This window comes from Mesoplodon bidens (assembly GCF_964165515.1).
Source record: "Mesoplodon bidens genome assembly, chromosome: 10".
Taxonomy (NCBI): domain Eukaryota; kingdom Metazoa; phylum Chordata; class Mammalia; order Artiodactyla; family Ziphiidae; genus Mesoplodon; species Mesoplodon bidens.
In genome coordinates, this window is record NC_138172.1 from 90057245 (window position 1) to 90078562 (window position 21318).

The window sequence follows — 21318 nt, forward strand, 5'->3', positions numbered from 1 at the left end:
GTCCTATGGAGGTTAAACATTCATGCATCTGACAAAGAGATTGGACTGTGTGAATGGCCCGTCTGGGAGTGTATAAGAAAACTAGAGCTCAGAGCTGCTTGGATTGTGCTGCAAGTGCCTGAATAGGGTGAGGCAGGCACGCCATCAATATTGGATCAAATGATTTCTGCATGATTGGTTCCAAAATGATGCAGGTATAGGCGGAAGTTTCTGGTATGTTTGACCTGTGGCCCATTGTACCTTCCTGTCTTCACAGAGTGTGCTATAAGCGGGTTCCCTGGCACCCCACAGTGCTAACCTTCATCCTGTCTGCCTTGTGGCATGGTGTCTACCCTGGATACTACTTTACCTTCTTAACTGGAATCCTTGTCACGCTAGCAGCCAGAACGGTAAGCTCCCTTTGGCTGTGGGGTCTTTTCCTTAGTAATTGGATGCCTGTGTGTTTGTTGTCTTTTAGGTCCCAGCAGAAGTGCTGTTGGGGGTGATGGTAGGAGTGATGTTTTGAAAAATCAGCAAAAGTCTTCCCATTAGAGAAATACTTAAATATATTGGAACTTATGCTCATAAAATGGTTAAGCATTTTATTTTCATATTACTTGCAGGGGGTGTTTGCAAAACAAAAGGACTTTTAGGAACAATGTTTAGTGCCTTAAGAGATGAAAACATTTCTGGGGCTTCCCTGGTGGCACAGTGGTTGAGAGTCCGCCTGCCGATGCAGGGGACACAGGATCGTGCCCTGGTCTGGGAAGATCCCACATGCCGCGGAGCGGCTGGGCCCGTGAGCCATGGCCGCTGAGCCTGCACGTCTGGAGCCTGTGCTCTGCAATGGAAGAGGCCACAGTGGTGACAGGCCCGCGTACCGCAAAAAAAAAAAAAAAAAAAAAAAAGAGATGAAAACATTTTTAATCATTAAAGGCTGTAAACATACAGTCTACTAATTACAGATGACAATGATTATTAATGTAGGCTCTGTAAAACTTCATTTTGCTTATACTCTACTTAATTTTCTCTTTTCACTATCCTACACCTAAAAATAATTTGGTTTCTGAGCAACCGGTAAAATTGCAGCCATAGGAACTGTTCTCTTAAAGATTGCTCTCAGCCCTCATGTTGGATCCGATTAAATTAGTTTGTGTAAAGTCCTTTGTGAATTTGATAAATTTGGTTCTCTGGGTTTTGGGGGTAGCCTTCAGTTTGTCCTAGACTGTTCCTGCCATTTGCTGGCTGTAGAGCAAGAATAACAGAATTTAAAAATATGCCTGCCCTCAAAGAATGAGACGCAACATGTATATAAGTAATTACGATTCACTGTATTCTGTCAAATACAGAGCGCTTTGAATTTTATTTCATTTCAATACTTGATAATGATTATGGCATTCCTTATTCAGGTGCCAAGAGCTTTTAATGAGATTTGTTGAGCTGTATTTTTAGATGTGGATTTAGGATCCCCAGCACAGCTATTCACTCATTCTTTTTTTTTATTTTAAAAATATATTTATTGAGTGCCTAGTATGTGCCAAGTACTGTGATGGGTACTGGAGAAAAAATGGAGAGCAGAACAGATATGGCCCCTGCTCCCGGTCTAGTGCTGGGAATAGAAATGGATAACTTCTTCATATTTGTTAAATGGAGAGACAGGTAGAGTGGGAATTCTTTTCCATTTCTTTTAGCTATTCACTCATTCTTGAATTTATCTGTTCTATTAATATTTCAGGAGCCTTACTATATGCTAGTAGGTGCTGGGCTATTGCAGTGAACAAAAGTTCCTCGCCCATGGAATTTTTATTTTAGTTAGAAGAAGGTTTGTGGGGATACATGTGTGAACAAGATGGATAATTGATTATTCTGATGAGCACACTTTAAAGTACATATTTTACGTATCTGTGCATTGGAAACAGAAGACATTTTCTTTTCTCCTGTACATATACTAACTTGGATCACAAAACTAAAAAACAGATGGGAGGACAAACTTGAACAAAGGCCAGAATTTTGTTAATACTTTCAGAGTATCATTTCTTAAGCTGTCTTTAGTTGATTTCAATGGGTATAAAAGGATTAATTTATGTGAAGCCTCTTGGGTGACCTGGAAATGTTTTTCAGAAATAAGTTAGGTAAGGGATGGAGGGGAGAGGGTTGATAGAACAGTATTTCCATTTTTTTTTTTTCAAAAGGAGAATGAACTCAAACAGTCATGAAGTGTCTCAGGCCCAGGAAGTTACCTAGTAAAATCTCTTACATGCTTTTCAATACTGCCCACAGATGGACCTCTAGCCTCTGTCCTGAGGAGCTCAGAGCCGAGGAGGTGCCCTCAGCTTCCCAGGCAGCCCTAGGAAGCCTTTCCTGCTTTGAGGCTGACCTACCTATAAGCCAGCCATAGTTTCAGCTCTGTCTTTGGTTCTGGCCTCTGGAAATTAGGTGTCTTTCTGGAGCCAAATCTGTGTCAAAAGACCTACAAATGAGTATCCTTTGACCCAGCATTTTCCATCTCAAAGAATGTGGTTTCCTTGTCTGGAAAGTAGGCATACTGATGCTTACATGATAGGCCTATGGGGAGAGTCAACAGAAATGATACCCATAAAGAATTTACACAGGCTTGGCACACAGTAAGCACTCAATAAATCGTAGCTCATGTTATTATACTATTATATTATTACTGTTATTCAAAGGAAATAATTAGGAAACAGTGCAGAGACTTTTCTACAAGAGTATACATCACAGAATTGTTTACAATAGCAGGGGATAGGAGACTAACTTTCCCATAATTAAAATTGTATCAGATTAATACTTAATGACATGGAAAAACATTCATGCTATGTTACTAAATGAAAAAACAGGCTAAACATATATTGACGCCACTGGAAACATAAATATGGATATATATGAATATAAAAGGACTTGGAAGGTATGTGCCAAGTTTTTCAACAGTGCTTTTCTCTGGGAGATATTAAAGAAAAAAAAATCTGATTCTGCTTAGCTGTTCTTTAAACATTTTTCTACAGTGAATGAACTTATATTTTTTTAATAATAAGAAAAACCATAGTGGTATTTTTAGTTGAAAATAGAACTCAGATTGTTGGTAGTTTTTATCTCCTATGTTCCTGAGGGGTATTACCTGCATGCATGGAGTAAAAGTTTCCATTTTTTGCATCCCCCCATCCACCATGACTTCCTTGGTGAGCAGGTGAGGAACAACTACAGACATTACTTCCTTTCTTCAAAAGCCCTCAAGGTTGTTTATGACATAGTCACCTGGGCTGTCACTCAGCTGGCCGTCTCTTACACAGTCGCCCCCTTCGTCATGTTGGCCGTTGAACCCACCATCAGTTTATACAAGTAAGTTTCCACTGTTCTCGATTGCTCTATAGTAAACTTGCCTGTTCTCTCTGTGTTTGACTTAGGAGTTGGCAAACTGAATCCATCAGTACTGACGATCTCTATGTATGGTTTTGATGGGAAAATGTCTAGAGAAAGCTTTAGGAGGAAGTGTCTGTCCTGGAGATGCCAACAGACAAATAGTAATACAGAGAGCAGAGTTGACAGGTAGCCCTTCAGCCATGACTAATGTAAGTAAGGGATGCTTATGGCAGTGAATTCTGAAGGGATGTATCCAGATTACAAACTCAGAGGGTGAGGTCACTGCCCTTGCCTCTTTTTCCTGGGGTTAGGCTATGCTGGAGGCCGTGGGGCACTCAGAGAGGGACAGAAGCAGGCCGCAGCTGGGGCTAGGTTCACCCTACAGACAAGAGGCCCTTAGGGAAAGGTGTCTTAGGGAAAGGGTGTCAGGCCCTTATATTCAAACACCAGCCCTCCAGACGAACTGCAGACCTCTTTGTGCTTTTATTGTTTCCCTCTTTTGTTGAATTAGTCGTGTTTCTCTACTCTTGGAGAGATGGTTGCATGACCTCTGGCAAGTTATTAACCTCTTTTACCAGTGTTTTCTCAACTGTAAAATGAAGGTAAGAATAGAATTCACCTCCAAGCACCTTTAGGTGTTAGGATTGAATGAGGCAAACGTGCAAGGGGCTCAGCCCAGTGTCTGGCATGTAGTCTATACTCGATAAATACCAACTTGTGTTATTTACTGATTTGCAGAGACTTTTGCAGATTGAGTTTGGACCATAGCTACAGTCAGAAAAGTGGCTTAGAAATAAACATGCAAACGTGCCTTATTGTACATCAGGGATTGGACTCACTGGTCAGGAATGATCAAAGAAATATTACTTGGTACAGGTGTCAATGTCTAGGATGATTTTTTTTTTTAGGTTATAGGGAAAGAAGGTAGAGGGAAGTACACCATGCTCCTCAAAGAAGTCTGTTTCTATAATGCTGGTTAGGTCACAGGACTTATGTCCATATAATATGGAAGTTGAGCTGCTTTATACACAAATTTTTCTAGACAAGGGATGCCAGAAGAGTGGAAAAACAATGAAATCTTCAGCCAAACAAAGCCCTCAGTTCCACTGCTACAGTGGTAGGAGCCATGAGTGCCCGCCCTGCCCAAGCTGCACCATCTTGGTTTACCTCCTCTCTGCACCCTCCCTCCGGGCAGCCCCACTTGCTCACAGCTGTATTGTCCTTTCTCTTGTCTCAGTGCCCTCTAGCCAGCATTTGCCCTTCATTATCTGGAACTTCTATTGCCCCCTGAAGCAGCCTTAGCCCCGTTGAGCTATCTGCCTGGGCTGTCCAAGTTTCTGGCTTGGGTGCTCATTGTCTGTGTTAGTGCTCTGGTTACAAAGTCTCATAGGTTTTGAGTTGTCTGCTTCCGTCTTCAGAGGTTAACTTGTAACCCTGGGCCCTTCTCTCCCTTTTCTTTGGAGGTGCCCAACCCGCTCCACACTCCCTTACTCTAGGGGAGACAGCTGCTAGTGAGGAGATGACTTTTATAAAAGAAATGGAACAGTGAAATAAAAAATGTTCCGTTAAATCAGATTTTTAAAAGAGAGGTACTTGTTTTTTTATAACAGGCATTGAAACACATTGACTTGCATTCCTGAGTAAGATGGATGAGGGTTTCCCCCAGTGTTTGGAAAATCTAAGTGCCTATGAGGACTAATAAACAGGAACTAGAGAGAGACAGAAAAACCACCCTAGTCCTGGTGTTTTAAGCACATCATGTTGCCAGACGCAAGATTTTTGGGGGGAATATATGTATCATGTTGTAGCAGAAATGCCTGTATTTAACTCAGTACCATTTAATACCTACAGTGCGCTGGGCACTTTTCTAGAAGCTGGGGGATGGGATGGTGAGCAAAAGATAGAAATCATTCTTACTTCCATGGAGGAGATAGCTTGGTGGAAGTGACAGGAAATAATTGACAAATTTATAAATACCCACTAAGATCATACTCTGAGTGAATGGTACAAAGATTTATGAGAGCATGTAACAGGAATCTGCTCTTGGGAGGAAGCAGCGTTTGAGTCCTGGAGTCTGAGGGTGCTGAGAGTGGTGGATGGAACACTGTGGGTTGTGTTCCAGACCCAGGGAGCAGCATAGATAAGCCCTGTTGTGATAGGAGGAAGCCCCGAGAAACATGAGTATGGGCAGAATATAGAATCAATCCAAGGTAGAGAGTAGTGAGCTGAGAAGAGACAAGGGTAGGTATCAGTGTCCCTGTTTATCATATATGGAAGTGGAGGCTCAGAGAGGGTGAGCAGTTAAAACTCACACAGCAAGGCCTGAGTTTCAGATGCAAATTTTTTTTTTTTTTTTTTTTAACAGCAAGAGCAGTAGTGCAGTTACTAAAAATTTCTCTAGGAGAAGCTATTTTGGAAGAATGTTACTGCTAGGGTATTAGCACAAAGTGGTGATTTGTTTGTGATCACATGCATTTAACCAACTAAGCATGCTAATTTCTATATTTAGGCAGGAGTTCTAGGGAAAGAATTCAATCATTATCAATCCAGATCACTCATGTAGATTTCCATTTCTTTTTAAAAACAATCTTATTTTTTTTTAGAAAACACCTTTGTTTAGCATGAAATTGACATTTCTGTCACTTCTGTCAATTACAAGCAATTCAACCTAATATGTTATCTTGTTTTCATAGTTGCTTATGTATATAATTTAACTTCCCTATCTAGATCAGCTCTGTCCAATAGAAGTTTCTACAATGACCAAAATACCATCCAATACGTCGGCCACCAGTGCCTGTGGCTGTTGAGCTTTTGAAATGTGGCTAGTGTGACTGAAGAACAGAGTTTTCAATTTATCTAATTTGAATTTTAACAGCCACATGTTGCCAAGGGCTATTATAGATTGCCTCTCAACAAAAGTTTTCAGAATCTTTTAAAAACAATTTTTTTCAGAAACTCTTAAGAGAATCACTGAATCTGGCAAAGTAAATTAAAATTGAATCATCTTTTTAGTCGAGGTGGGTCTAGATGCATTCCAGATCTGTTCCTCACTAGGGGATAATTTAAATAACTGGCAATGCATGGCAGTTGTATACAAATCCATTTCTCAGGATACCCTTCCCTGACTGACATTTAAATGTCAGATGGGCTTCTTTTTTCTGCCTAGTCACGTTTCAATGTACAGTGACTACAACTCCCAGCTTTAAATTTCTTAGTCTAATTTTTTTCCTTTAAGTTGTAAATGAGCCCCAAGTGAACATCTAAATGTGATTCTGAAAAGAGGATGGAGTAGCAGGACTTGAGCTTACCTCCTCTTGTGAAAACACCACATCACAACTAACTGCTGACCAACCATCAACAAAAAAGACTGGAATCTACCAAAAGAGATATTTTATATTCAAAGACAAAGAAGAAGCCACAACAAGACGGTAGGAGGGGTGCTTTTGCGACATAAATCCTATACCCGTCAGGTGGGTGACCCACAAACTGGAAAATAATTATATCACAGAGGTTCTCCAACAGGAATGAGAGTCCTGAGCCCCACATCAGGCTCCCCAGCATGAGGGTCTGGCATCAGGAGGAGGAACCCCCAGAGCATTTGGCTTTGAAGGCCCATGGGGCTGGAGTACAGTAGCTCCACAGGACTGGGGGAAACAGAGACTGCACTCTTGGAGGGCGTGCACAAGTTTTCATGTACCCTGGGACCCAGCACAAAGCAGTACCTCCATAGGAGCTAGGGCTGGACCTACCTATGAGTCTTGGAGGGTCTCCTGGGGAGGCAGGGGTCAGCTGTGGCTCATTGGGGGTGGGGGGGGTGGGGCAAGGACACTGGTAGCAGAGGCCCCAGAGGATATTGATCAGCGTGAACTCTCACAGAGGTTGCCATTTTGGCATCAAGACATGGCCCTTCCCACCAGCCTACAGGCTCCAGTGCTTGGACGCCTCAGGCCAAACAACCAGTAGGGTAGGAACATAGCCCCACCCATCAGCAGACAGAGTGCATAAAGACATACTGGGTTCACAGCCACCTCTAAACACACCCCTTGACATGGCCCTGACCACCAGAGGGATAAGACCCAGCTCCATCTACAAGTGGGCAGGCACCAGTCCGTCCCACCAGGAAGCCTGCACAAACCTCAAGACCAGCCATACCCACCAGAGGGCAGACACCAGAAGCAAGAGGAGCTATGATCCTCCAGCCAGCAGAAAGAAGACCACAAACACAGAAAGTTAGACAAAATGGGACAGCAGAGAAATAGTTAGACAAAATGGGACAGCAGAGAAATATGTTCCAGACGAAGGAACAAAATAAAAACCGACAAGAACAACTAAATGAAGTGGACATAGGCAACCTACCTGAAAAAGTAGAGATGATCAAGATCTCAGAAAAAGAATGGAGGCACAGATGAAGAAGTTACAAGAGATGTTTAACAAAGAAAGAGCTAGAAGATTTAAAGAACAAACAAACAGAAATGAACAATACAATAACTGGAATGAAAAATAAAGTAGAAGGGATCGATAGCAGAATACCTGAAGCAGAAGAACGAATAAGTGAGCTGAAATACAGAATGGTAGAAATCACTGCCGTGGAACAGAATAAGGAATGAAAAGAAATGAGGACAGTCTCAGAGACCTCTGGGACAACATTAAATGCACCAACATTCACATCATAGGGGTCCCAGAAGGAGGAGAGAGAGATAAAGGGCCTGAGAAAATATTTGGAGAGATTATAGCTGAAAACTCCCCTAACATGAGAGAGGAAACAATCAAGTCCAGGAAATGCAGAGAGTCCCATACAAGATAAACCCAAGGAGGAACACACTGAGACACATATTAATCAAACTGACAAAAATTGAAGACAAAAAATATTAAAAGCACCAAGGGACAAGTAGCAAATAACATACAGGGGAATCCCCATAGGGTTATCAGCTGATTTTCTTCAGCAGAAACTGCAGGCTAGAAGGGAGTGGCATGATATTATGTAAAGTGATGAAAGGGAAAAACCTACACCCAAGAATACCCTACCCAACAAGGCTCTCATTCAGATTCAACAGAGAAAAAGTTTTACAGACAAGCAAAAGCTAAGAGAATTCAGCACCACCAAACCAGCTTTATAATAAATCCTACAGGAACTTCTCTAGGCAGAAAAGAAAAGGCCACAACTAGAATCAAGAAAATTAAGAATGGGAAAGCTCATCAGTAAAGGCAAACATAAAGTAAAGGTAGGAAATCATCTGCACACAAATATGATATCAAAACCAGCAATTGTGAGAAGAGGAGAGCACAAATGCAGGATATTGGAAATGCATTGGAAATTAAGTGACCAGCAACTTAAAACAATCTTGTACATATATAGACTGCTATATCAAAACCTCATGGGAACCTTAAACCAAAAATCTACAACAGAGGGCTTCCCTGGTGGCGCAGTGGTTGGGAGTCTGCCTGCCGATGCAGGAGACGCAGGTTCGTGCCCCAGTCCGGGAGGATCCCACGTGCCACGGAGCGGCTGGGCCCGTGAGCCATGGCCGCTGAGCCTGTGCGTCCAGAGCCTGTGCTCCGCAGCGGGAGAGGCCACAGCAGTGAGAGGCCCGCGTACAGAAAAAAAAAAAAAAAAAATCTACAACAGATACACACAGAAAAAAAGAAAAAGCAATCCAAACAACAATAAAGATAGACATCAAATCACAAGAGAACAAAAGAGGAAGGGGAGAAAATAAGACCTTCAAAAACAAATCTAAAACAATTAACAAAATGGCCATAAGAACATTAATATTGATAATTACCTTAAATGTAAATGGATTAAATGCTCCCACCAAAAGACAGACTGGCTGAATGGATACAAAAACAAGATCGGTATATATGCTGTCTACAAGAGACCCACTTCAGGTCTAGGGACACATACAGACTGAAAGTGAGGGGATGGAAAAAGGTATTCCACGCAAATGCAAAACAAAAGAAAGCTGGAGTAGCAATACTCATGTCAGACAAAATAAACTTTAAAATAAAGACTATTACAAGAGACAAAGGACACTACAAAATGATCAAGGGATCAATCCAAGAAGAAGATATGACAATTATAAATATGTATGCACCCAACATAGGAGCACCTCAATATATAAGGCAAATGTTAACAGCCATAAAAGGAGAAATCGACAGTAACACAATAATGGGGGGGGGGCACTTTAACACTCCACTTCATCAACGGACAGATCATCCAGAGAGAAAATCAATAAGGAAACACAGGCCTTAAATGACACATTACACCAGATGGACTTAATTGATATTTATAGACCATAACATCCAAAAGCAGCTGAATACACTTTCTTCTGAAGTGCACATGGAACATTCTCCAGGATAGATCACATCTTGGGTCACAAATCACGCCTTGGTAATTTTAAGAAAATTGAAATCATATCAAGCATTTTTTCCAACCACAACACTTGAAATTAGAAATCAATTACAGGAAAAAAACTGTAAAAAACAGACATGTGGAGGCTAAACAATATATTACTAAACAACCAATGGATCACTGAAATCAAAGAGGAAATCAAAAAATACCTAGAGACAAATGACAATGAAAACACAACAACCCAAAACCTACGGGACACAGCAAAAGCAGTTATAGGAGGGAAGTTTATAGCAATACAGCCTTACCTCAGGAAACAAGAAAAATCTCAAACAAACAACCTAACCTTACACCTAAAGCAACTAGAGAAAGAAGAACAAAGAAAACCCAAAGTTAGCAGAAGGAAAGAAATCATAAAGATCAGAGCAGAAATAAATGAAATAGAGATGAAAACATTAGCAAAGATCAGTGAAACTAAAAGCTGGTTCTTTGAGAAGATAAACAAAATTGATAAACCTTAATACAGACTCATCAAGAAAAAAAGGGAGAGGACTCAAATCAATAAAGTTAGAAATGAAAAAGGAGAAGTTACAACTGACAGCACAGAAATACAAAAGATCATAAGAGACTACTACAGATAACTCTATGCCAATAAAATGGACAACCTAGAAGAAATGGACAAATTCTTACAAAGGTACAACCTTCCAAGACTGAACCAGGAAGAAATAGAAAATATGAACAGACTAATCACAAGTACAGTAACTGAAACAGCAATTAAAAACTTCCAACAAACAAAATTCCAGGACCAGATGGCTTCACAGGTAAATGCTATCAAACATTTAGAGAAGAGTTAAACACATGTGCTTCTGAAACCCTTCCAAAAAATTGCAGAGGAAAGAACACTCCCAAGCTATCAGAATGATGGTGACCTCATAGAATGCTATGAGGTCACCATCATTCTGATAACAAAACCAGACAAAGTCATCACACACAAAAAAAATTACAGGCAAATATCACTGATCCTCAACAAAATACTAGCAAACTGAATCCAACAACACATTCAAAGGATCATACACCATGATCAAGTGGGATTTATCCCAGGGATAGAAGGATTTTTCAATATCCACAAATCAATCAGTGTGATACACCACATTAACAAACTGAAGAATAAAAACCATATTATCATCTCAATAGATGCAGAAAAAGCTTTGGACAAAATTCAACACCCATTTATGATATAAACTCTCCAGAAAGTGGGAATAGAGGGAACTTACCTCAACATAATAAAGGCCATATATGACAAACCTACAGCTAACATCATTCTCAATGGTTAAAAGCTGAAAGCATTCCCACTAAGAGCAGCAACAAGGCTAGGATGTCCATTGTTGCCACCTTTATTCAACATAGTTTTGGAAGTCCTAGTCATGTCAATCAGAGAAAAGAATAAAAGGAGCCCAAATTGGAAAAGAAGAAGTAAAACTGTCACTGTTTGCAGATGGCATGATACTATACATAGAAAGTCATAAAGATGCTACCAGAAAACTACTAGAGCTCATCAATGAATTCAGTAAAGTTGCAGGATACAAAATTAATACACAGAAATCTCTTGCATTCCTATACACCAACAATGAAAGATCAGAAAAAGAAATTGAGACAATCCCATTTATCATCGCATCAAAAAGAACAAAATACATAGGAATAAATCTACCTAAGGAGACAAAAGACCTGTACTCAGAACACTATAAGACACTGATGAAAGAACTCAAAGATGACACAAACAGATGGAAAGATATATACCATGTTCTTGGAATGGGAAGAATATTGTCAAAATGACTATACTACCCAAGGCAATCTACAGATTCAATGCAATCCCTACCAAATTACCAATGACATTTTTCACAGAACTAGAACAAAAAACTTTAAAATTCGTATGGAGACACAAAAGACCCCAAATAGCCAAAGCAATCCTGAGAAAGAAAAACGGAGCAGGAGAAATCAGATTCCCTGACTTCAGACTATACTTACAAAGATACAGTAATCAAAACAGTATGGTACTGGCACAAAAACAGACATATAGATCAATGGAACAGGATAGAAAGCCCAGAAATAAACCCACGGACCTATGGTCAATTAATCTATGACAAAGGAAGCAAGAATATACAATGGAGAAAAGACAGTCTTTTCAGTAAGTGGTGCTGGGAAAATGGGACAGCTACATGTAAAAGAATGAAATCAGAACATTCTCTAATACCATATGCAAAGAGAAACTCAAAATGCATCAAAGACCTATAAAACTCTTAGAAGAAAACATAGGCACAACACTCTGACATAAATTGCAGCAATATCTTTTTGGACCCACCTAATAAAAATAAAAACAAACAAATGGGACCTAATTAAATTTAAAAGTTTCTGTACAGCAAAAGGAACCATAAAACAAAAAGACAACCCATAGAATAGAAGATAATATTTGCAAACGAAGCAGCTGACAAGGGATTAATCTCCAGAATATGCAAACAGCTCATGCAGCTCTATGTCAAAAAAATCCTCCAAAAAACATAAAACGAACAACCCAATCAAAAAATGGGCAGAAGACTTAAATAGACATTTCTCCAAAGAAGCAATACAGATGACCAAAAAGTGTATGAAAAGATGCTCAACATCACTAATTATTAGAGAACTTCAAATCAAAACTACAATGTGGTATCACCTCACACCAGTCAGAATGTCCATCAAAAAGTCTGTAAACAGTAAATGCTGGAGAGGGTGTGGAGAAAAAGGAACCCTCCTACACTGTTGGTAGGAATGTAAATCGGTACAACCACTATGGAGAACAGTCTGGAGCTTCCTTAAAAAACTAAAAATAGAAATCCCACTCCTGGGCATGTATCTGGAGAAAAATAGCAATCCCACTCCTGGGCATATATCCAGAGAAAACCATAATTTGAAAAGGAACATGCACCCCAATGTTCATTGCAGCACTATTTACAATAGCCAAGACATGGAAGCAACGTAAAATGTCCATTTACAGAGGAATGGATAAAGAAGATGTAGTACATATATGCAGTGAATACTACTCAGCCATAAAAAAAGAATGAAATAATGCTATTTGCAGCAACATGGATGGACCTAGAGATTGTCATACTAAGTGAAGTCAGACAAAGACAAATATCATATATCACCCATATCTAGAATCTAATTTTAAAAAATGATACAAATGAACTTATTTACAAAACAGAAAGACAGATATCAGAAACATACTTATGTTTACCAAAGGGGAAATGTAGGTTGGGGGGATAAATCAGGAGCTTGGGGTTAACATACAAACGCTACTATATTATAAGATATCAATTGATAACCAACAAGGACCTCCTGTACAGCACAGGGAACTCTAATCAATATTCTGTGATAACCTATATGAGAAAATAATAAAAATGAAATATATATATATATACATATATATATATATATATATATATAAAACTGAATCCCTTTGCTGTACACCTGAAACTAACACAACATTGTAAATCAACTATAATCCAATAAAAATTTTTAAAAAAGAACGAAGTTGTCTTAGCTCAAGCTGCTATGACTAAATAGTATAGACTGGGTGACTTAAACAGCAGACATTTATGTCTCTCAATCTTGGAGGCTGGGAAGTCCAAGATCAAGATGCCAGCAGATTTGGTTTCCGATGAAAGCTCTCTTTCTGGCTTGCAGAAGGCTACCTTCTCACTGTGTCCTCACATAGCAGAGAGAGACCGAGGGAGACAAGGACAGCAAAAGAGATGGGGTGAGGGACAGTGAGAGGGACACAGAGAAAGATGGCTCACGCTCTGATTTGCCTTTATTTTCTAATAAGGGTACTAATGCTGTCATGGGGGGGCCCACCATCATTGCTTCATCTAAACCAAATTACCACCCGAAGTCTACTTCTCCAAATACCATCAGATTGGAAGTCAGGGCTTCAATGTATGAATTTGGGGGAGGACACAAACATTTAGCCAGAGCAGAACCTTTCTATGAAATCATTTTCAAAAGCAAAATCTCATATGTTGTTGTCTTTAACTAGAAAGCACTTTATTAAATTCAATGTATAAGAATGTTAGAATTTGTGTAGGAATTTTTGTAGATAGCAAACTCCTTGAGAGTAGAACTATGCTTTATTCATCTGTATATCTGGAGTACCTAGTTTAGTCCTAGCATACTCTATAAATGTTAGCTGAGTTTTTCCATAACAAAAAGATGGAAGTATTGCTTAAAATTTGAGAGAAGTATGGAATGTCAGAATAGGTTACTAAACCTCCCTGGGAAGTTGAAGTTTTTTTTTCCCTTGACTGCCAGAATATTTGACTTTAATCTAACAAAATTGCTCCAGTGTAGATTTGGCCACATGTAAAAGATTAAGGCAAAACGCAAGAATAAAGTACATTTTACGAGAGCAGACTTTGAAAGCTGGAGTTCCCTCTGCCTGGGGTGTGCCTGTGAGAATCCCAGCTTACACTTGCTGAGCCAGTGTGTTTATCTGTAGAGCTGTTATTCACTCTCATTACTGTCCTGGTTTAAATAGTAAATCAGATGGTCACTTACCTGTGGCTATTCACCCCTCTGCTAATTACTACCATGTGTCTATACGTCTCTTCTTTTCCATTCCCAAAAGGAGGGGTGGGGTCTTTGCCTTTTTGTAGATCCCAGTTCAGTGCGTTGTACATCCTAGGCAATAAATGCTTATTGAAAGAAGAAATGAAGATATGATTGCTTCTGCTGGAGCTTTTAACTATTCTATAGACCTGACATTATGATCACAAAAGCTGGGGAGTTATATGTAAATCAATTGTGGGTCCCTTGCCCCTTAACATTATTTTCCTTTGCTCTTGAAAAAGCATTGGAGAAAGTGTAAGTTCAGTTTTCCCAAATGGATATAGAACAGTTTTATAAAAGCTGTTTCTAATTACTTGCATTCATTGATGTGTACAGTATTTATTGAGCATCTACCCTGTGTCCAGTACCACACTTATGCAATAAGTCCACAAACCTCAAAAACAAAACTTGTTTTAGTTTGGTTGAAAATCGAGTTATGGAGTAGGCTTTTGAAATCTGGATTCCTCAGGCTCATAATATATACAAGAACCCCTGACACTTAGTGGAGCACATTGGCTAAAGTGTCAGTTGCATTTGTGTTTGGGGAGCATAGGGTAGGGCTTCAATTTCATTCCATGCATCCTTAGACTTTTAACATGGTGGGTTTCCAGCTGTCAGGGTTAATTCTCTCGATCTGCTTATTACATCAGTGGGACATTGCCATACGCCTGTCTGCAGATGGGCTGGTTGGTTTGCTCTGCCCAGCTTTGTGGTTTTGGTCCATCCCTGGCCCACTCACCCAACCAAAGGAAGTTATCTGTGGAGTGGATCAAGGCAAGCCTGAGGGAAGTCAGGTCCGCCAGTGCCAAAAGGTGATGTAATTGCTTCATGTGACATTTCCCACATACACTCTTGTTTGAAATATAATTTGTGTGTTTATTCCTAGGTCCATGTACTTTTACTTACACATTATCAGTCTCCTGATCATACTATTCCTGCCAATCAAACCACAAGCTCATAACCAAAGGCGGCCTCAGACTCTGAACTCTGTTAATAAGAAAAAAATAGATTGATACCTCCAAAAAAAGAAACAAACAAAAGCTGAACACATAAGACTGCAAATCACTGGACAGAGGAGATAAAAAGACTCCAGAGTTCTCCAGTGACTTAGAGGTGATGTTTACATGCATCTATTTTGTTTTGATTTTTTAAGTGCAGGGAGTATTTTTATAAAGCTTTTTTTGTACCACTGAATCAGCCATGTCCAGTTGATTTAATACTTTCTAGGACATTTGAGTAGTATGGAGGTGTGTGGAGAATGTGCTAGAACTGCAGAGACAGTCCATTCTGGGCTAGCTGGGTCTTCACTTTTCTGGCATGATCTCCAACCACTGAAATCTGGATGTTGGGAACCCGGGCGTCTACTCCAGAAGTTAGAAGGTAAAGCTGAGATGACTTGTCTTCCAGAACATATGCAAGACGGTTGTTCCTTGGGAAGCCCCCAATCCTTTGACTTGTGACATTACTGTTCTCAAACACATTAACTACACTCAGAAGACTGCCGGGAGGGACCGTGTGGAGGGAGGTTTGCAGAATACTGAAAATTCAATGAGCCTGGAGGACTAACTGTGAATGGACACTTGAATGGACTGGAAGTCAGGCACGTGCCCTGAAGGTGGCTGCGTTTTCCCCCCACCCCCCCAGGGATGTAACCCTTCTTTCTTCTGAAATGAGCCAAGATTGGAAATCAGAAAGTCACCTGCCCACATACCAGAAGTCTCAGAGGGGCTACTGTTTTCCATTGCATATGTGCCTTCTGCTTGCCCAGGCATGGCCCTGAGAAAACACCCAGATTTCACACCATTAAGGCAGAGGGATGTCTTTTTATAAATATTTTTTAAAGTAATTTAAAGTTATATTGAAGTTTGGGGAGAAGAGGCAGATATTTCTCTCTTTTCCCCTCATTTCTCAGAGGTGTTCAGGATCACAGCCCATGATGTTCACTCGGGCTGGTTTCCATTTTTTTCAGTTTCATAGCTGATTAAATCTGACATTGTTTTAGTTGAATCATCCTATTAGAAAGCAGAGATTGAAAAATGGTTTTCCTTTCTATCTTTGTAATGAATGTGCTGTGGCTCCTTTGGGAAACTTCTATTGGGTGATATTCTATGTGGGAGAAGGAAACATGGTATTAAATGTTGTGGAAAATAATAATGATAATAATAAAATATATGCTACAATGTTGTATTGTCAATCAAATACCTTGGGAGGAGAGAATTTGTTCAAATCAGAGGGTTAAAAAATGAGTTACTAAATCAATACTGCATTTCTACATAAAGGAAATATTTCTAAAAAGAATTGCTTTTTGTTTGTGTCAGACTTGCTGTTCTGAAGCATGTGTGTGTATTTTGTGTGTATGTGTTTTAACAAATGTGTACAGGTTTTACTTGCTTAAAATTTGAGCATCACACGTTCAATTTGTACTACATGTCAGGCGCTTGGATGTTTTCGGTTTGATTTCTGATCTTCGTTCCTAACAGTGCAGGTAGGATTAACCTCCTTTTACAGATGAGGAAACAGAATCAGGAAGATGGCTGCTAACTGCCCCAGAGTCACAGACGTAGTGCTTGAGCTGAGATTTGAATCCAAGACAGTCCCAAGAAAGCCACCGGCTGTGGATATTTCTATGAGGTATCCTGCTGGTGCATCTCTTTGGACAATGAAATGTGAAGTGATATGCTTGTCCCTTAAATAGTTTGTGTGGTCCTGATGCTGCTCAGAACCTGAGCTCTAGTCCTTATGTGAGACAATGGAAGTTAAGAAGTAGCACTTTTGTGCCAGTATAGGAGGCTTACCTCAGTTTAACCAGGGAACCTTGTGGCAACCCTACTTTGCTGTCCCAGGAGGAATATTAGATAGTGGATAGAGGGAAGAGAATGTAGGTGCCTAAAATCTGTCAGGGTCTGTCTCCAACAGGAATATTTTGAGGTGCAAGACCAAGAAAAATACCCATCTTGCACCACCAGCAAAAATGGTATACATCACCATTGGCATGGAGTGTGTGGAATAATCCATCTTACAATGAAATCTTTGAACTTGCAATATGATTCATGTCTGGGGTTCTCTGTATTTAGTATCCTCATTTCTGAGAGAAGAACTTTGGTGGTGAGAGGAGAGATGATCATTAGGGAGACCAGCAGTCCTGCTTTGCAGAGACTCTGCCAACCTCTCAGTCCTGGGCAAACAAGGACCACTGGTCCCTTGAGAGACCACTCAGAATCAATTACTCATTATGGAGTGGAAGTCAAGCCTGTGGAATCTGGGCTTATAGATTCTCTATTTCAGACAGTGCTAGGTCCTGGGACACCCTTTTCATATTATGAGGCCTTATTCAGTACTAAAAGGACAACACCTCCAAGAGCAATTAGTATCTTTTTTCCCCTGAGAACATTTAACCATAGAAAAAATGTCAATTTAGGACAAAAGTTTAAACAGAAGATTGGGACTGTTCCTATTGCCTTAGAGTTCCTAGTTGTCCTAAACATAATATGCATTTAATAAATATGTTTTGGGTTGATGAGCTTGCAGTTTAAAAGAAATAGGTATTAGGGTTTGTTTTTGAAAAGGCCAGATTTAAAATATTCTATTTTAGCTCAACATCACTAATCATCATGGAAATGTGAGTCAAAACCACAATGAGATCTCACCTCACACCAGTCAGAATGGCCATCATCAAAAAGGATAGAAAGCCCACAGATAAACCCATGCACCTATGGTCACCTAATCTATGACAAAGTCGGCGAGAATATACAATGGAGAAAGGATCGTCTCTTCAATAACTGGTGCTGGGAAAACTGGACAACTACATGTAAAAGAATGAAATTAGAACACTCCCTACCACCATACACGAAAATAAACTCAAAATGGATTAAAGACCTAAATGTAAGGCTGGATACTGTAAAACACTTAGAGGAAAATATAGGAAGAACACTCTTTGACATAAATCACAGCAAGATCTTTTTCAATCCACTGCCTACAGTAATGAAAATAAAAAAAAATAAACAGGACCTAATTAAAAGCTTTTGTACAACAAAGGAAACCATAAAACAAAAAGACAACCCTCAGAATGGGAGAAAATATTTGTAAACGAAGCAACTGACAAGGGAGTAATTTCCAAAATATACAAACAGCTCATGCAGCTCAATATCAAAAAAAAACAACCCAATCAAAAAATGGGCAGAAGACCTAAATAGACATTTCTCCAAAGAAGACATACAGATGGCCAACAAACACATGAAAAGCTCCTCAACATCACTAATTATTAGAGAAATGCAAATTAAAACTACAATGTGGTATCACCTCATACTGGTCAGATTGGCCATCATCAAAAAGTCTACAAACAGTAAATGCTAGAGAGGGTATGGAGAAAAGGGAACCCTCCTACACTGTTGGTGGGAATGTAAATTGGTACAGCTATTATGGAGAACGGTATGGAAGTTCTTAAAAAACTAAAACTAGAGCTATCATATGACCCAGCAATTCCACTCCTAGGTGTATATCTGGAGAAAACCAGAATTCTAAAGGATGCATGCACCCTGATGTTCACTGCAGCACTGTTTACAATAGTCAGGACATGGAAGCAACCTAAATGTCCATTGACAGAGGAATAGATAAAGAAGATGTGGTACATATGTACAATGGAATATTACTCAGCCACAAAAAGGAACAAAATAATGCCATTTGCAGAGACGTGGATGGACCTAGAGATTGTCATAGAGAGTGAAGTGAGTCAGAAAGAGAAAAACAAATATGTGGAATCTAGAAAAATGGTACAGATGAACTTATTTGTAAAGCAGAAAGAGAGTCACAGATGGAGAGAAAAAACTTACAGTTATCAAGGGGGAAGGAGAGGGTTGGATGAGTTAGGAGATTGGGATTGGCATATATACACTACTATGTATAAAAGAGATAACTAATGAGAACCTACTGTATAGCACAGGGAACTCTACTCAGTGCTCTGTGGTGACCTAAATGGGAAGGAAATCTAAAAAAGAGTGGATGTATGGATACATATAACTGATTCACTTTGCTGCACAGCAGAAACTAACAACATTGTAAAGCGACTATACTCCAATAAAAATTAATTTAAAAAAAAGAACACAAGTAACAAATGTTAGCAAGAAGGTGAAGAGGGCTTCCCTGGTGGTGCAGTGGTTGAGAGTCCGCCTGCCGATGCAGGGGACACGGGTTCGTGCCCTGGTCCAGGAAGATCCCACATGCCGCAGAGCGGCTGGGCCCGTGAGCCATGGCCGCTGAGCCTGCGCATCCGGAGCCTGTGCTCTGCAACAAGAGAGGCCACAACAGTGAGAGGCCCGCATACGACAAAAAAAAAAAAAAAAAAAGGTGAAGAAAAGGGGGCCCTTGTACACTGTTGGTAGGAGTGAGATTTGGTGCAGTTACTGTGGAAAACAGTATAGCAGTTTCTCAAAAAACTAAAAGTAGAACTATCATATGACCCAACAGTTCCACTCCTGGATATATATCCAAAAAAACCCCAAACACTAATTCAAAAAGAAACAAGCACCCCAGTGTTCACAGCAGCATTATTTATAATTGCTAATGTATGGAAACAACCTAAATGTCCATCAACAGATGAAGGGGTAAAGAAGATACACACACACACACGTATGTACACACACACATATACTGGAATACTACTCAGCCATAAAAAAGAATGAAATTTTTCCATTTGCAGCAATATGGAGTGACTTAGAGGGCATTATGTATACTCAGTGAAATAAGACAGAGAAAGACAAATACTGTATGATATCATTTATATGTGGAACCTAAAAAATACAACAAACTAGTGAGTAAAACAGAAAAATAGTAAACTCACAGATATAGAGAACAAACTAGTGGTTACCAGTAGAGAGAGGGAAGGGAGGGGCAACACAGGGGTAGGAGAAAAAAGGGGTTATTATAGGATTATATGAAATCATGTATATGAAACTTGAAAATTGTAAAGCACTATAGACTTTAAAGAATATTTCATTCAATTAAAAACATTTCTATTTTAGTTTTAAGGTTACCATAAAGAAGAGGAACATTATTCAGTAGTTGCAAAAAATCAGTAAGCGCTTTAATCTGAGATTTTGGCAGGCTAAGAGAGAAAAAGGCAGAAATCAGGAGGACCAAAGAGGAGTTGGTGGGTGGTCCCAGAATGGGGTGGGTGTGCCCTCTGTACTGCGCAGGCTGAGGGCGGTGAGCAGAGGGGTCCTTCTGGCCAGCCCTTCTCCACCCTGGCTGCACATCACAACCACAACAGGAAGTTTAAAAAGAAGTGATCGATGCCCAGCCTCGTGAGAGACCACATCTTATCTCTTCTTGTCTCCAGCACTTGGCATAGTGCTTGGCATGTAATGAAGATTCAGTAAGTGTTCATTGAATGAATGAGGAATTGAAAGCATGTTTAATGCATTGTTGGGTTTGACAGTTTTGATGGAGTCAGTTTTGTGCTGGAAACATCTTTTCTGCTTTTCAGAATTCATTTTTGAAATAAAGCCGTGTGTTTTCAAGGAATTCTGAAAGCACATTATGTGAAATAGCCACTCAGGCAGGCAGTTTACATAGTCTGAAACCCCCCTGATCTGCCCATCCATTAATTAATGCATTTTCTTATTTATCAAATTTTGTTGGGTCTGGAATGGGTCTGGCATTCTGTTAGGCACTGCAGGTAAAGATGCTGAAGACCCATTCTCTGCCCTTGAAGAGCTCGCAATGTGACCAGAAAGACAAGATCCAGAGCATGTGCTGCAGGAATACCTGGGGGAATCCCAGCATGCAGGATGACAGAGTGATTGGTCACTGTATCCTTGTTTTCCTGTAAGTTTGGAGCTACCTCATCTCACAGTGCCTGAAGGTTACCCAGCACAGCATCGTCACCACTCACCAGCCTCTAGTCCGGGTGAAGTTAAGCCTGCCCTTATCCTGAAATTGGATGCTGCCTTTGCATCAAATCAGTACCAGTTAATGCAGTGGCC

At 40.0% G+C, this 21318-nt stretch overlaps 1 protein-coding gene across 2 annotated transcripts in view; it reads left to right on the forward strand.

Annotated features, from left to right (window-relative positions):
* Positions 1–16518, forward strand: part of MBOAT1 (membrane bound glycerophospholipid O-acyltransferase 1) — a 120336-nt gene extending 103818 nt beyond the window's left edge. For both annotated transcript variants that reach the window (XM_081247177.1, XM_081247176.1), the window contains exons 11-13: positions 257–389; positions 3182–3333; positions 15225–16518. In XM_081247177.1, the coding sequence (XP_081103303.1) occupies positions 257–389; positions 3182–3333; positions 15225–15351 (412 nt within the window). In that variant the 3' untranslated portion in view covers positions 15352–16518. The remainder of the gene's footprint in view (positions 1–256; positions 390–3181; positions 3334–15224) is intronic.
* Positions 16519–21318: the final 4800 nt, after the last annotated feature.